Below are 17464 nucleotides of genomic sequence, written 5' to 3'. Positions count from 1 at the left end.
TATAACCCTAGCTACACGATTATACACACATACAACTGTGTAGATGTCTTATGTACATCATTATAACCCTAGCTACACGAGTAGACACACATGAATCTGTGTAGATGTCTTATGTACATCTTTTATAACCCTAGCTACACGAGTATACACAAATACAACTGTGTAGATGTCTTATGTACATCATTATAACCCTAGCTACACGAGTATACACACATACAACTGTGTAGCTGTCTCATGTACATCATTAGAACCCTAGCTACACGAGTATACACACACAACTGTGTAGATGTCTTATGTACATCATTATAACCCTAGCTATACGAGTATACACACATACAACTGTGTAGCTGTCTTATGTACATCATTATAACCCTAGCTACACGAGTATACACACATACAACTGTGTAGCTGTCTTATGTACATCATTATAACCCTAGCTACACGAGTATACACACATACAACTGTGTAGCTGTCTTATGTACATCATTATAACCCTAGCTACACGCGTATACACACATACAACTGTGTAGCTGTCTTATGTACATCATTATAACCCTAGCTACACGAGTATACACACATACAACTGTGTAGATGTCTTATGTACATCATTATAACCCTAGCTACACGAGTATACACAAATACAACTGTGTAGCTGTCTTATGTACATGATTATAACCCTAGCTACACGAGTATACACACATACAACTGTGTAGCTGTCTACTGTACATCATTATAACCCTAGCTACACGAGTATACACACATACAACTGTGTAGCTGTCTTATGTACATGATTATAACCCTAGCTACACGAGTATACACACATACAACTGTGTAGATGTATTACACAGATGTATAATGTACAAAGACAGCCTCTTAGTGTTTACATAAATCTGTATGTTTGGCAGAATCGATATCTGGCTGTCTAAATAATGTTAGTACTATACCCTCTTTTAATGAAGTTAAGTTACATCATTGATAATATATAGTCAATATACGGAGCACTATTTCTATAATGTTGTACATCATTATTAACCCTAGCTACACGAGTATACACACATACAACTGTGTAGCTGTCTCATGTACATCATTATAACCCTAGCTAGCTACATGTACACCAGTAGACACACATGAATCTGTGTAGATTACAGTACACCGCAATTGATGTTCAATATTTTAAGAATTGTCATGGGTGAGTACGATCGACACGTCAGGACCTGTCAGTTCGTCTACGGGCATGCCTGTGAGGCTCCACCTGATGCTCCATACACTGCAGGGAGCCATGGAGCTGAATCTGACTCTCAGTCCAGTCAACACAGTCAACATGCCCGTGTACAGCATCCACAACACCGGAGGCAACTACACCGCGACACGCAGTCAGCCGCTGAACGAGGTGAGCCAATGGCGACCTCGGCGAAATGTGGTCACATCTTTGATTCAATCTCTCAGTCAATACCTGACAAACCCTCTATAGAAGACAATCAGGTCAACCCTTGGCGACCCTTGATCCAGTTATGAGGTGAGGTGAGGTGAAATTTGGTTTAACGTCGCGTCCAAGATTATTGCACTTATATAGCGACGTGCATGTACGTGTGTTTGTTTGTGTGGCTGCTTGTACTAGTCCGGACTGATGCCGATTTATAGTGCTAGCACACTGAGATACCATGCCGCAGTTTAACATGAATACCCCACTCAGACACAGTATACTGACTCCGAGCCGACCAGTCCTTGTTTTAGCCCCTTAATGCCGAACGCCAGACAGGGTAACAACAAGTACCATCTTTTAACGTCTTTTGGTATGACGCGGCGGGGATCGAACCTCGGACCTTCCGCTCTCCGGGCGGACGCTCTACCACAAGACCACGGAGGCGGTCGATCCAGTTATGAAATATCCTTGGTATACGATTAGTACTTTCTATACTCTATAGGTTGTAAGCAGGGTCGAAACAGGAAACTCAAAACAAACATCAATGTTCCTTTGATAGTGTACCTGTGGGCGACGAAACACGACGAGTGTATGTTTGATCATTCTTTCTCCGCTCGGAACTGCCGGTTAACGTTCGTTTACATGACACAGAAATCAGATGTTCCAGTATTCATTTTCCTATAGTTAGTAATTTCAGTGTCGACTTCAGGCGCCAATACACACGACAAACGATACTACCGGTAGCTAGCATCTCAGTATACGACGTCCACACGGGACTAAGGGGACATAACTCACTGTAGAGATCTGACCGTGGTTCCAATCAGTTCACTATACTGTGCTCCTGGCTATGAACAAAATCTCTGTTGGCTTCCCTCCCAGTTATAACTTACGGATTACAGGTCCTGAATTCACTCATGTCTAGGTATTTTCATTCTCCAATTGTGATGAACAACATTGTGTGTCAGTTTTCTGAAACACGATATAATATTGTGCATGCGTGTATAATACATGTATGTGACGTATACTATTCTGCATGGTTTCAGCGCTGTGGAATCTACAGGGATATAAAACACAAAGGAGCGTTTGCGTGTAGACGGGAGACGGATGGTCAGTTCGATATTGTAAGTAGTGCATGAGCACCAAGTACTTTCATACTGATTTCCTACATGCTAATTATAATATAATGTAATGGTTAGGCCGATGTTGAATGAAGGAAGTGCAATAGACATTTTCTGGGGCTGTAATGTGCCAGAATAGACAATAGGTTTTTATACTGTGATACTGTTGTCAAGAATGAGTGAGTATGGTTTTACGCCGCTTTTAGCAATAAGCCAGCAATATCACGGCGAGGGAACATCAGAAACATCGGCGTGACGAGCAAACGTTTTAACCACTAGGCTACCCCACCGCCATCCATTGTCAATATAGATACTGACTTGCTTGATAACGGTATAAAGATATATACCGAAACATGGATACAGAACAAAAAACAACAACAACAACAAAAATCAAAAAGAAAACAATCAAATGTCTACTTTGTCAACCATTAACTTTTATCAAATGATTATCAAACAATTCACATAACACGTGTTGATGTTTCTCCAAGTATAAGAATTTCATTTGAATGTCAGATGGGCACACTGCTTCTCCATGGTCGCCAGTACCGCCTGTGGCCTTCAGCTACAAACAGCGCCGGCCACGCCCACATCCACGTCATGAGAACCGTGGAGGAACCTGCAGTACGCACATCGGATTTCCTCATCAAAAATACTTCAAACATACTCAGTGGTAAAAGCCAAATACATTGGGAGTGAGTGAGTGGAGTTCGAGCCAGTTTGAACAGTATGTCTGTTACATCACGACGTGATGGGGAGGATGCAGTATTTCTGTTACATCACGGCGTGATGGGGAGGATGCAGTATTTCTGTTACATCACGACGTGATTGGGAGGATGCAGTACTTCTGTTACATCACGGCGTGATGGGGAGGATGCAGTATTTCTGTTACATCACGACGTGATTGGGAGGATGCAGTATTTCTGTTACATCACGACGTGATGGGGAGGATGCAGTATTTCTGTTACATCACGACGTGATGGGGAGGATGCAGTATTTCTGTTACATCACGGCGTGATGGGGAGGATGCAGTATTTCTGTTACATCACGGCGTGATGGGGAGGATGCAGTACTTCTGTTACATCACGACGTGATTGGGAGGATGCAGTACTTCTGTTACATCACGGCGTGATTGGGAGGATGCAGTACTTCTGTTACATCACGACGTGATGGGGAGGATGCAGTATTTCTGTTACATCACGGCGTGATGGGGAGGATGCAGTATTTCTGTTACATCACGACGTGATGGGGAGGATGCAGTATTTCTGTTACATCACGGCGTGATTGGGAGGATGCAGTATTTCTGTTACATCACGGCGTGATTGGGAGGATGCAGTACTTCTGTTACATCACGACGTGATGGGGAGGATGCAGTATTTCTGTTACATCACGGCGTGATGGGGAGGATGCAGTATTTCTGTTACATCACGGCGTGATGGGGAGGATGCAGTATTTCTGTTACATCACGGCGTGATGGGGAGGATGCAGTATTTCTGTTACATCACGGCGTGATGGGGAGGATGCAGTATTTCTGTTACATCACGGCGTGATGGGGAGGATGCAGTATTTCTGTTACATCACGGCGTGATGGGGAGGATGCAGTATTTCTGTTACATCACGACGTGATGGGGAGGATGCAGTATTTCTGTTACATCACGGCGTGATGGGGAGGATGCAGTATTTCTGTTACATCACGGCGTGATGGGGAGGATGCAGTATTTCTGTTACATCACGGCGTGATGGGGAGGATGCAGTATTTCTGTTACATCACGGCGTGATGGGGAGGATGCAGTACTTCTGTTACATCACGGCGTGATGGGGAGGATGCAGTATTTCTGTTACATCACGGCGTGATTGGGAGGATGCAGTATTTCTGTTACATCACGGCGTGATTGGGAGGATGCAGTATTTCTGTTACATCACGGCGTGATGGGGAGGATGCAGTATTTCTGTTACATCACGGCGTGATGGGGAGGATGCAGATTTTTGGCGTTTACTACTTTGGTGGCACCATCGTGGTTGTAACAAACTAAGAAACATAATCAAGCCCCCGGGATTAGAACCCACAACCATAGGTTTCTGGCACACTTTAGGGGCGGGACTTTGTACAGCGAACTAGACCAACAGTGTATCCTCAAGTACTTGAGCCACGTTAGATGTGGAGTGTTAATGATATTACATAAAGTATAGTATTATCGATACATACATGTCTGTCTGGTTTATGTCAATACAAGTTGTTTCAGAAGTGGGAACTGTTACACCCCCTTCAGCGGGCGAGACCACGCACATTTACACAGTGGAAATTGTGATGCACACAGATTACAAGGACTTCACCAAGTAAGTGTGTTTTACGCCGCTTTAAGCAACATTCCAGCCATATCACGGCGGGGAACACCACAAATCGGCTTCACACATTGTACCCATGTGGGGAATCAAACACGGGTCTTCGGCGTGACGAGCGAACGCTTTAATCACAATCCTACAATCCTGCTCATTTCAACGAATGCATGTTTTGGACTCGGAATAACATTGTATGCATAATATAAACGTCAACGCATAGAATAATCTGTCTCGAATAGCTGTAGAAACAGATTCCCTTTGGCGTAATAGCGAAAAAGTGGTGAAAAGTGAGTGAATAGAACACTGAAAGTGGTACATGGTAATCTCCGGGTTTGGCGCACAGGTGCCCGGAGAAGTCCGGTGTGGTTTGTGGCGGGTGCCACCGGTGAGTCGAGCGTAGGTGTGCCTTTGATTGAGTGGCCATTGGTGTGTGTGGCGGGTTGAGGGAGAAGGGGGTGGGTGTGTGTGTGTGTGTGTGTATGTGTGTGTGTGTGTGGGGGGGGGGGGGGGGGGGGGCATTTACATCATATTTGAACATGCATAATTGCAAGTCGCTGACCTAGTAAGCTGAAGTTCTGAGGGAATGTAAATAGAGGCTATACAAAACCATATGGTTACAACTCACCTGCGGTCACAGAGTTGCTTGAAGCTTCACAACAAAACAGCTTTCCTCATTCCTTTCAGCCTAAGCGTACGTACCTGCTCATGCCAACATATGACAGGCTAGATTTTTAGTCTGATAACAAAGAGGATCTTTTCCATTCTCGTCCTTTGGAATAGAGACACTTGAATGTTCCATACTTCTCCTCTGTTTCAGCTTCCAACAACGGTTTGGTCTGACGTCAATACCAGACACGACATCTAATATGGCTCTTTGGTATGCGACGGTCGCGGAATTTGTAAGATATATACCCAAACAAAATATCGGTATCTATGTTGCAAACGTGTGTGTGTTTGTGTGCGCGCGCGTGTGTGTGTGTGTGTGTGTGTGTGTGTGTGTGTGTGTGTGTGTGTGTGTGTGTGTGTGTGTGTGTGTGTGTGTGTGTGTGTGTGTGTGTGTGTGTGTGTGTGTGTGTGTGTGTGTGTGTGTTTATTCTTTCATACAGTCTATAATATACAACCTTTATCACAGCCCCTTATATCGAATACGAATCTGGATCAATTTAACAAGTGACTTGGGTCAATGCTTTCTACAGGCCATCGTCATATAGCTGGAATATTCTTCGATTGCAGTATTGGTATAATTGGGTATCATCACTATACACTGTTGTATGGAAACCACCACTTCAGCTGGTGCATAATAACATAATTGTAATAAAAGGAAAAGTGTAATTCTGTATGTACATAATTAAGACACAATTGTAAATGTACATGTCTTACAGCTAATGGTATAAATATTAGTCTGCTTAGTTTTGTTTGTATATTTGCAGATGACGTTAACATACGGAACAATCGTTGAGGATAACCCAGATATAAACATCATTGTCAAGGCTTTAAGTCTTGTCATAGCGACGGTATGTCGGATTCTTTTGTTGCGTCTTTGCGAGTGAATAAGTGAGTGAGTGAGTGGTGCTTTGAACAGTATCTCTGTTACATAACGGCGTGCGGTTTTAATTTGCGAGGGAAATCCAAGATGATGCATATCACAGACGTATACTTGAGAGCCACGATCATAAGCGCACAAATGAGGATTTACATGGGAATCAAACCCGGATCGTCAGATTTGGACACGCCTGAGAAGAGTAAATCTTCTCGGGAAAGGGGGCGGTCGGGTAGCCTGGTGGTTAAAGCGTTCGCTCGTCACGCCGAAGACCCGGGTTCAATTCCCGACATGGGTACAATGTGTTAAGCTCATTTCTGGTGTCCCCCCGCTGGAATATTGCTAAAAGCGGCGTAAAACCATGTTCACTCACTCACTCACTTCTCGTGAAAACGTGGCGTCTGTGTTCCCAAACATGATACTTGAGAATTGACTGTCTCTTTGTGTGAGCTCATTGGAGTATGAACCTTCATACAAAGTTTGGCCCTCGCTCTGTAACGGTTCCTACTCCAATAAACTCACACAAAGTGAAAGTCAATTCTTATAATTGTTTTCCACAATTTCTTACATCAAAAGATATAGGCCTAGAACTATACACAAATGTATTTAGTACGTGTAACTTCATGTTTACGCTGAGTTCAAGATTAAAGACTCTAATGGATCAGAAAGAACGCATCTCTATGTATTCGTGCTAGGGAATGCGCAGGGTCCCCCCAGGAATGTGGAAATAGTCCAATGTTTTCGTCATTTAAAGAACACGGTCACGTGAAAAACGTAGGGACATTAAACTGTGTTGTTCAACCACTCATGAACGTCACATTCTCGGTCATGCGACCGCCCACTCGTCCAGTGGAAAAGCCGTATAAACTTTAAAGTAAAAACTTATTTAGACTATATTTAACAAATCAATTACCGCCTAGCAATAAGAGGCATAATACCATATTCGCTTCCGCCCCCCCCCCCCCCCCCCCCCCTTCCATCACCCACCCCCATCCCCACTCCCCTCAACTGCACCAATGCGAGCCTTCTTCCAGTATCGAGGTGACACGTCGTGGTATTAATGAAACTCTGCTCAAAGCGTCGTTTAAAGACTTACTCACGCACTCACAGTCTCCAGGGGACTCACGGTGGTCAGAAAACAATGTCCGGACCGACGGGTCCCTCGACGCAGAAGCAGCTATTCATGACTTCAGGAGTCACCGCCGTGTGCTTGTTGAGCAGCGCGCCGCACCCCGGGGCGACCATGCCATGGCCTTCACAGGGTAAGCCTCACCCCCAGTCTGGATGTAAAGTACTTGTATTTGGTTTTCCGAGGCCAACATTAAACTGCAATGCTCAAACTAAGCCCAAATAATTCCCTTTATGGGATCCACTGTTATCTTTTCTAGGAGTTTCTTTAATATGGCAATAAGTGAATGACAGCTGTTTAACAATCTGATTTGGATGTACAGGCTACACCTGTGTGCAGGTGATGTGGCTGATTGTGTATTGCGTATGTAGCAGGGCGTGGAGTCATCCCACAGATGACATCCTCACCTTGTCAGCTTGCTGACGGGGTTAACCTCTTTGGTCATGTGGACAAGGCGTCCGACATCTGATCAGAATGTCCGTGGTTCTAATCCCATCACGCTACATTGGCGCCCAGCGTGGGGCTGAGCACGTTCATATTAGATTTGAGCAAAATAAGCCTCAGTACCCTACTATGCGGCCCGGGACGTGCCTTCTGTTGACGGGGGAGTATGTAGCAGGGCGCGGAGTTTTCCTTACCTTGTCAGCTTGCTGACGGGGTTAACCTCTTTGGTCATGTGAACAAGGCGTCCGACCTCTGATCAGAAGGCCCGTGGTTCGAATCCCCTCCCGGGACTCGGAAATGTTATGGCCGCTATACGTATGTTGTGCCATGCTATTGTTTATCTCACACAGCAGTTATATCGATGCCTCACATCTCGACTTAATAACGCGGGGAAACATAACCTCCTCTCACTATATTCTTTAATGATGTCAGTTTGCGTGCTGACGAGTGTTAGTGTTCAAGAAAGATTCATTGTATCGCTGTTGATAACTCCCTCAAACTGTGCAAGCTAATTAAATACTGAAAAACGATAACCGACTTCTCAGTAAACTTTGTGCCAATACCATGTATGGTTTTAACTGAAGGTACGACATGTGGACATCTTCATCTGGCGGATCCGTTCTAGGTAAGGCGTCATACGGAGTATGTATACTACTTGAAAAAAGAATCTGTGCTTCATATAAAGTGGTGTAAATGTTTTTGACAATAACAACATAGTATTTGGTTATGAGTCTTATCAATGTTTTATCATATGTCTCCATTAATAAGTATTTCAAAATATATGTATGATTATTGTACTTTGTATGGAGTTAGTATATCACTTGCAAATAATCACAAGTATCAAATGTTTATATGTGTGGTAAAATACCTGCGAGAATATCGAGCTTTCAAAAAGTCCTCTAAGGTGTCACTAGATCCATGTAATGTTAGAATCGTTATCAGTTGTTTCATCATCCCTGAGTGATGACATTCGTGATACATCGTATAGTCGGAACACCAGGCATTGCCTTGTCGAATACCTAACGAAAATATTGAATCCTAATAATTTATTTGTAAGTCTGATTTCCCCTTCAATCTCAGCAGTTCATGAAAACAATAATTCATAAACGTCATAAACCGACAAAGTAGGATACACTGCACCACCGTGACATCTGTGATACCTGTTGTTCCTACACACAGTTATATATATTTATGATTCATTTTTAAATCTAAAAGGTTTTTGTGTTTGTTTTCTAATAAAACGCTCGGAAGGTTATCATGTGTAGACATATCATAAGGACATATTCATCGCTTAATAAAGATATCATGTAGTAGGGACAACATATTTTCGTTATGTCAACAAAAGCAACAACATCATTTCCATAATTAAAATAAATCTCCACTGAAAGTCCATTGTATGATTACAATTATATCATTAGCATGTGTCCTGAATCACCATCCAATGATTACGAAAAGGTGAGTGTACGTAGGCCCTCCGGTCGCACCTGTCACAAACACATGCGAAGGCAAGACAATTGTTCACCCGAAAAACACATAAGAACATATGGTTCCAGTCAAATCAGGCAATTGCATTGGACATCGTTTTTGTCATTTGGAAATGTCCTCCTCCAAGCTTTGCCGAATGTTGTAACCCTGATTATACAATTTTGTAGCAAGAGCATGCGCGTTCGTATTTCAAAAGTTGTGAACTGTAGACATTAAAGGCTAGAGCTGCTGGAATATTGCTTCACATAACGGGACATTTGCTATAGTGAACGTTACATACACCCCTCTTCTCATTCCGTCTCGTGGAGAGATTATGTCACTGTGATAAAGACAAAAGCTAGTCATAATAAAGGCATCGTAGATTCTTCCCATAACGTATATGATAGTTACGTATTTAATAAGGAATGTATATATTCAATGAATGGCACAAATAAAAAAATGAGTGAGTAAATTCGGTTTTACGTGGCTTTTAGCAATATTCCAGCGGCGGGGGATACTAGAATAGTCTCCACATAGTGTACCCATATGGGGAATCGAACCCGGGTCTTCGGCGTGTCGAACGCACGCTATAACCACTTAGCTACCACACCGCCCTCTATAACAAAATTGACGCTATACATTGATCGCTTAACACAAAGGATGGTCATAGTAAGGATGCTACGTCCTCAGTGAATCGTCTTCTGTAAGCAAATAATGAAAAAAATAAAGACGTATGGGCTGAAACTTTACATGTGTCCATCACGTTTATTTCAGGTATTGCCTTCATTGGTACAGTGTGTGGATCGTTTGATGTTTCCCTTATTGAGAATCAATTCATCAGTTGGGAAGGGAAAATTGCAGCACACGAGCTTGGACATAGGTATCAATTGTTAACTTCAAATACCAACATCGTTTGTTATATAAACGACGCTGAGCTACACTGGCAAATCTTCATGTTTTAATGCACACGCTGTTACGCTTCGTACTGAAACATCTTCATGATGCTTTGTCGACTTCAACTCTTATTTGACAGACATGTGTTTCAGGTCTGTAAGTCTGTATATCTGTATTTATAACCCTAGGCATCACGCCGAAGACCCGGGTTCGAATCCCGACATGGGTACAATGTGTGAAGCCCATTTCTGGTGTGCCCCGCCGTGATATTGCTGGAATATTGCTAAAGGCGGCGTAAAACCAAACTCACTCACTTTCAGCCTGGAGAAATATAAGGGAACGCTACTGGTAACACATTCAATGCTTCCGATCCAATATATCCATAGGTAACGTATTCGCGCAATATTAATGCGGAAGGCACCCTATCCTAATTTTGTCATGCGTACGTCAACATTTAAAAGAAGAGAATTATGGGAAATCGTGTGAACATCCTGGTACTGATTTGCCCTGCTAAGAACCCTGACATTGGGCTTCGCGAGCACGAATGACTCGTAGGCCATATGGATCTGGAGCACTCCATTGCGGCTTTGCATGGGATGAGGATGGCCCGGCTCCCAAAGACTACCATCAAGGCCCTCACACAGAGCATGTCAGGCACTTGTCATGGGCCAAGAGAGACACAATTGTATTTCAAGGTCAAACCCGAGGTCGCCTCCTTGATGATGTTACTTAGCTGTTAGAGTTATGACGATTAATGTGAGACCTGTGAAGATGCGGGGTAGAATAGGTCTTCAACAACCAATGCTTGCCGTAAAAGGAGACTATGCTTGTCGTAAGAAGCGACGAACGGGTTCGGGTGGTCAGGCTTGCTGACTTGGTTGATGCAAGTCATCGTATCCCAATTGCGTGGATCGATGCTCATGCTATCACTCACTGGATTGTCTGGTCCAGACTTGATTATTTACAGACCGCCGTCATATAGCTGGAATATTACTGAGTGCGGCAAACAAACAAACAAAACATGAGAACGGAGTGTTTATTAGGCCACAACAAAACTGTCAAAACCCGGATTCCACATGTAATACTTACAGATGTAGATAGTCAAATTACCACAAACTCGGAACACAAGAACCAATCTCGCATTATTATGTAGTGGAATATTGCTGAGTGCGGCGTTACACAACCAACCATGCAACCAACCAACCAACCATTTATGTTCATTGAAATCATGTGATCCTTTACTTGTTAATATCTGCGAGATGAAATCTGTGCCAAAATCAGATCTATACCGCAACGGATCTGAATCTTCTTTTACCATTTATTGTAGCATGGGATCTGGCCATGATGGGGAGATCGGATGTCAAGATAACGACTTCTTCGTGATGGCTGCATTTGTCGTGTTGCCAAACCAAATTCCGGGTACTTTGCTGGATAACTTGTTCCGATTTTCAACATGCAGTATTGCGAAGTTTGACAGCTTCTTGAGGTAGGTCTAACTTCTTACAACGTTCTGTTACTCCTTACTGATCGCATGACTTTGCATATCAAAGTGTTGTTTGTTTTCTTCCCGTAATGATCAAGATGATATAAATTTCATTGCCGATTGTGAGGATTTGCCCGTGTTCCAACTGTGATAATGAATTCAACCAAATAACAGTCGATATCCTTGACTCTACAATATTGAAAAATCTCTGAAAGCATTAATCATTTTAAAATCATTAAGGCGTCTGGTACTGACAACTGCATCGCCGATGGTTTTCAAACATTCAACATATGTACATATTAATTTCCTACATAGATTTTATACTTAACGTCTTGTTATGTGTCCCGATATGGCAGGATATGCTCACCCTTTCGAGGACACCTGGTGTCATCACTATTTGATAGGGAGTCATAAACACCTCGTGTCATCACTATTTGATAGGGAGTCATAAACACTAGGTGTCATCACTATTTGATAGGGAGTCATAAGCACCTTGTGTCATCACTATTTGATAGGGAGACATAAGCACCTGGTGTCATCACTATTTGATAGGGAGTCATAAGCACCTGGTGTCATCACTATTTGATAGGGAGTCATAAGCACCTGGTGTCATCACTTTTTGATAGGGAGACATAAGCAGTTGCTCAGGAAATTGTGGGAATCCAATGGATTGCTGATGATCATTGTAAGAAGTTTGTCACTTTTAGGGACTCGAAATGGAGAATTTGGTATTTGGGCATGTTTGAGTTACTGACAACACTCTTTAGTACTGTTTTGTACTTACTCGTAATCATAACAGTTTTGTCATGATACACTCATTACAGGTCTGCTGCCTGTACGCGGCAGAGTTCCAGTCTTCCCGCCTTCCACCTGGGAGGTTCTGAACAGCTCTTTGATGCTGATGAACAGTGTCGGTTGTTCTTGGGGCCAGCGTCAAGGTTTTGCAGGGTAAATGTGTGTTTTGTGGTGGTTAAAGGGGCCTGTGTGTAGCCACCTCGGGTGTAGATCTTGTCAATAACTATTGAACAATTATCTTGGTGTGGCAGGACTTGTAGCAAGGAAGACAAGATATCGTGTATACCCAACGCATCCGTGACGTATACCGACCACATTATCCGAGTATGAACATGATGAATTTTGAAATATGCAACCGAAGTAGCATGGGAATATGGCGCCAGTTTCACTTTCAGCAGTACAATATATATAGATATGATAGACAAGGATAGACATGAAAATGTGTTACATGTACGTTACCTCAATATTGACAACTTGGGATCAGGACTGCTCAACACGTGTTTGGGATCTACATATAGGTAGGTAGGTAGGTAGGTAGGTAGGTAGGCATGGAATTTATATATATGTGATGCTGATGCTGATAAAACAGAAAGGAAAGCAACCTGTATGCCTCCAAGTCTGCAAAATCGATTGTTAAAACAGAATACGAAGAAATTATATTATAATTATATTGTATAATGTGATTTGTTTTGTTTTTCAGGAAGCAACATCGCAACGTGTGGATTGTTTTGAGAGCATGTGCTCCTCACTCTTATGTCTGAATCCTGCAAGTCCAACGCAGTGCCGGGAGTTCCTTCCTTTCGACGAAACCGCCTGTGGTAATGGAAAGGTGACATGTTCTTATAACGTTATCTGACATGTTGCTTGCGTGTGTTGATGGTGTTGGGTCACCATAATGTCAAGTTTCTTTCTTTGTTTAACGCCGCACTCAGCAATATTCCAGCTATATGAAACTGGTCTATAGATATTCGAGTCTGGACCAGACAATCCAGTGATGGATATCATGAGCATCGATGACATGCATCAACCAAGTCAGCGAGCCTGACCACCCGATCCCGTTACGACAAGCATAGTCACCTTTTACGACAAGCATGGGTTGCTGACAAGCATGGGTTGCTGAAGACCGTTTCTAATCCGGATCTCCACGCGTCCATTATGTCAAGTTTCGATATTCAACATAACTACACTCACATAGGAACGGTTGTTGAAGCAGGCACAGAAGCTTTGTGAGCAATCTACCCGACTTGAATATTCAATTTATTCCACAGTGACTATCCCAAAGATTCAATCAGACGTTCAACAATTTAAGCTTCTAATTAGATAGCCGTGAATTCCATGAAATATCAAAACGAATACCGTTCAAGTTTATTCTTGTTTTTCTTACAGTTTTGTGAAGCGGGAAGATGTGTGTCGCACACGAGAGCGCTGGCGACTGTTGGTGAGACTTAGTGTTAGCTAGCACGGAGCAGCGACCGTTGTAAAACTAAGTGCTGGCGAATTTGGACAAGCAGTATGATACTTGTTGACGTGTCATTCACATGAAATAGACACCACGTGTTTTGTTTTTTGTTATTTAACGCCACACTCAACAATATTCCAGATATATGACGGCGGTCTGTAAATAATCGAGGCTGGACCAGACAATCTAGTGATGAATATCATTAGCATCTATCCACGCAATCGGAACACGATGACATACATCAACCAAGTTAGCGAGCCTGACCACCCAATCCCGTTAGTCGCCTTCTACGACAAGCATAGTCGCCTTTTACGGCAAGTATGGGTTGCTGAAGACCTATTCCACCAAGGATCTTCACGGGTCAGACACCCAGTGATTTCCTCCTATACATGATAATGATTGCAAAACAAGCCTAAAAGAGTATATATGTTGATTTTGATAATTGAGTCAATGAATGACTGATCCATTTGTAATAACGATCATCATCGAAAGCGACACGAATTGGGACGATCAAAACATTTGAAATCAATAGCGATTCGCTGAATCGTTCATAAAATACCCTTTAGGTAGTTACTTTTTGCTTATTCTTTAACAGTGCGAAGGCTGAAACCGAATCAAAACGAACTAACAGTAAATGCGACCACATTACAGCTAAAAAAAAAATACAAGATGGCCGGCACGACTTGGTGACGTGGTTGGTTGCGTGTCTACATATAGCATTTCCAGTATAACCACAAACATTACAACAGCATCACGGCGCATTGCTGCTGCATAATGGTACCGTCACAACCCTCCTATCACGGAGACCCAATAGTCTAAAGTGCTCTCGGGGCGTGCCATGGCTCACTGATCGTGTGTTCGAATCTCACATTAGTCCTGGTTATGATCATAGGTTTGTCAGTTTCATACCCGTGTCAAGGTCACGGCTACGGCATCCATCACATCGGCCTTTCCTCCCACACTTAGCTGACCAGATCCCCAACAAAGGACTGGACCAAGGTTCTTAGCAACCAACAGCCATGTGCTCTCAACACAATCAAATAACGTGACGATATCCAAATGTATTGTGTGATTTCAAACGATGTAAGAGAGATAATTATTGTTTCGTTCAATTGTTAATTAGATTAGTTCGCTTTGTCAACAGACGGGTGCCCCCAAGGAGATGACCCAAGTACTCCATGTGAAGCCTCTTTATGCCCCACCTACAACGCTTGCACAAAGAACATCCTGTGTTGTCAGACCTGTAATGAACCAAATATTTGCCTACTTAATACAACTACCATCCACGACAACACCTACTCCGTCAACCACCATCATCACAATCACAACTACCACAACTACAACTTCAATAACGACTACGTTCACCACTACGACATGCCATGCTGTGACAAGACGGAAAGGCGCAGGTGAAGGCCAAATATACTTGTATGACAACTACAACTCCCGATATGCACCAAGGTGTGTCCCAGTGCAGGAGACGCTTTGTACGATGACAACTTACGCACAATGTAAAAGATATGTATAAGTCATCTAAATATTGAACTTCTCTCTTTACCGAGTTGAACTGGCACCAATGGCGTATTCCACCAACGAACGTATCCTCGTTCTTTACCATAATAGTTCAGGACAAAATTATACTTGATATATGTATAGCATCCTGCTGAAAATAGGGCTGCCCAAACTGACGTTCGCACGGAAATGACGTCATGCGCACAGAACCCTCGTGGATGAGTTCAGGCAAGTTGAGCTGAGAAGGGGTGTGAATGAAATAGGATGAATGTTTGATTAAACATATGCTCTGGATCGTTGATAAAGTGAGTGAGTGTGGTTTTAAACCGCTTCTACCAATATTCTATCACGGCGAGGGACACCAGGAATGGGCTTCAGACATTGTACCCATGTTAGGAATCGAACCCGGGTTCTTCGGCGTGACGAGCGGGCACCATGCTACCCGACTGCCCCCGTTGATAGAGACAAGCCGACATGTCTTGAACTATCACTTGAAAATAAATCTAGCGTTTTCCTTCATGGTAGTCTGTCCTCTCGTCCACACCATATCGGCGTCTGAATCCTCCCCACACGCGGCTGGCGGTCATGGCGGAAAAATGGAAAAAAGTGGGCTTGAAAATTTGTCTTAATTGTTTTGCTCCATGAAATCATCTGTTGTTTAAAAAAATGTTTGATATTAGTTTGATGATCGGCATGTACCATTGCATATTAACTATCTCATTGTTGTCTTGTATTCACGGAAGAGTGTAAAAGTTACAACACGTGGGTAGAACTTGTGATAACCTGGCATCATTGATAGTGATTCGTGGATCAACGAGTTTACATGTCATCAAGCGTGGGTGAACAGGGTACAGTTGCCGTTGACGAGAGCAGCCTCCATCAGGTGTGCACACAGTGTCATCACTCAGTGAGGAAAGAAGAAGACTTACCAACAGAAAGACTGGGGTGACGACGAAAACACAAAAGTTTACAAAGTAGACACACTTAATGGATAACAACTTCTTTAATCCTGTAAAGGCGACGTTTCGGTATGGATCCTTATACCGTTGTTAAGCAAGACTGAATGAGGAACATTGTACAGAATGTATATAGCAGGTGGGGGATTAACAGTAGAGGATTAACAGTAACAACAATTGTAGGTGTCTGGTGTTGATGTTTCACCAACGGAGGATTGAACAGTTTAATGACAATTGGTAGTCGTTTCCCATTCACTGCCTCCACGTCAACATCTGATCGCTTGATACCTGGTGAACATAGTACCGACAATAGCTAAGAAATTCAACAATATGAAACACTACAGCTGTCAATATACAGTGGAAATAACTGATGAAAAACGCGCCTCCTGTCGATATGAACAACAGCTGCTTTCTGAACTAATACAGATCCATTTAAAAAGGAAGACGTACATGTACTTTACTTCTTAATTGCACATTTTTTTTATTTCTATTGTGGTTTTGTGCTGCAATGCATTGTTCTTGATTGTACACGTGAGTCGAAGCTGATCGTGGGTTCGAATCCCTGAATTCGCCTTGGTTATGACCCTTGGCTTGTTGTCAGGACACCAGCGTGGATTTAGCATCGCTTTTGACCTTCCTGTAACATGCTGACACGCCGTAATATACTATTAATTAAAATACAGTTGTGGTACAAGTAAGTGAGTGAGGGATTTGGTTTACACGCCGCTTTGAGAAATATTCCAGTTAACTCACGGATGGTCAGCTTATATTACGTAGGAGATGTGCCCTATGTAATGCAGCTTATCAAAGCTTCCTGGCAAGTCTGCATACTGAAAAACAATTGTGGCAAAAACTGAGAACCTCATTGTAGTCTCACTAAACTCAACTCAGGGTCCACGTATGCTCAAGCTAC

At 42.9% G+C, this 17464-nt stretch overlaps 1 protein-coding gene across 1 annotated transcript; it reads left to right on the top strand.

Moving 5' to 3' along the window:
- The first annotated feature begins 10306 nt into the window (after positions 1-10306).
- LOC124122469 (A disintegrin and metalloproteinase with thrombospondin motifs 19-like) lies at positions 10307-16057 on the top strand. The gene is made up of 6 exons (XM_046485510.2): positions 10307-10335; positions 11677-11835; positions 12657-12780; positions 13328-13456; positions 14014-14065; positions 15231-16057. The coding sequence occupies exons 2-6, from the start codon at positions 11678-11680 to the stop codon at positions 15494-15496; spliced, it is 729 nt and encodes a 242-aa protein (XP_046341466.2). The 5' UTR covers positions 10307-10335; position 11677; the 3' UTR covers positions 15497-16057.
- Positions 16058-17464: the final 1407 nt, after the last annotated feature.

The sequence above is a fragment of the Haliotis rufescens genome, unplaced genomic scaffold, assembly GCF_023055435.1.
Source record: "Haliotis rufescens isolate VD_foot unplaced genomic scaffold, xgHalRufe1.0.p SCAF_30, whole genome shotgun sequence".
NCBI classification, from domain to species: Eukaryota; Metazoa; Mollusca; class Gastropoda; order Lepetellida; family Haliotidae; genus Haliotis; species Haliotis rufescens.
The sequence above is the reverse complement of the archived record's forward strand: the minus strand, read 5'-3'. Positions and strand labels throughout refer to the sequence as shown.

Bases quoted from the DNA above. Each gene is read 5' to 3' on its own strand.
- LOC124122469 (XM_046485510.2), top strand. From the start codon at position 11,678: ATGGGATCTGGCCATGATGGGGAGATCGGATGTCAAGATAACGACTTC. The intron at 11,836-12,656 runs GTAGGTCTAACT...CACTCATTACAG, and splicing joins AAGTTTGACAGCTTCTTGAG to GTCTGCTGCCTGTACGCGGC. The intron at 12,781-13,327 runs GTAAATGTGTGT...TTTGTTTTTCAG, and splicing joins CAGCGTCAAGGTTTTGCAGG to GAAGCAACATCGCAACGTGT.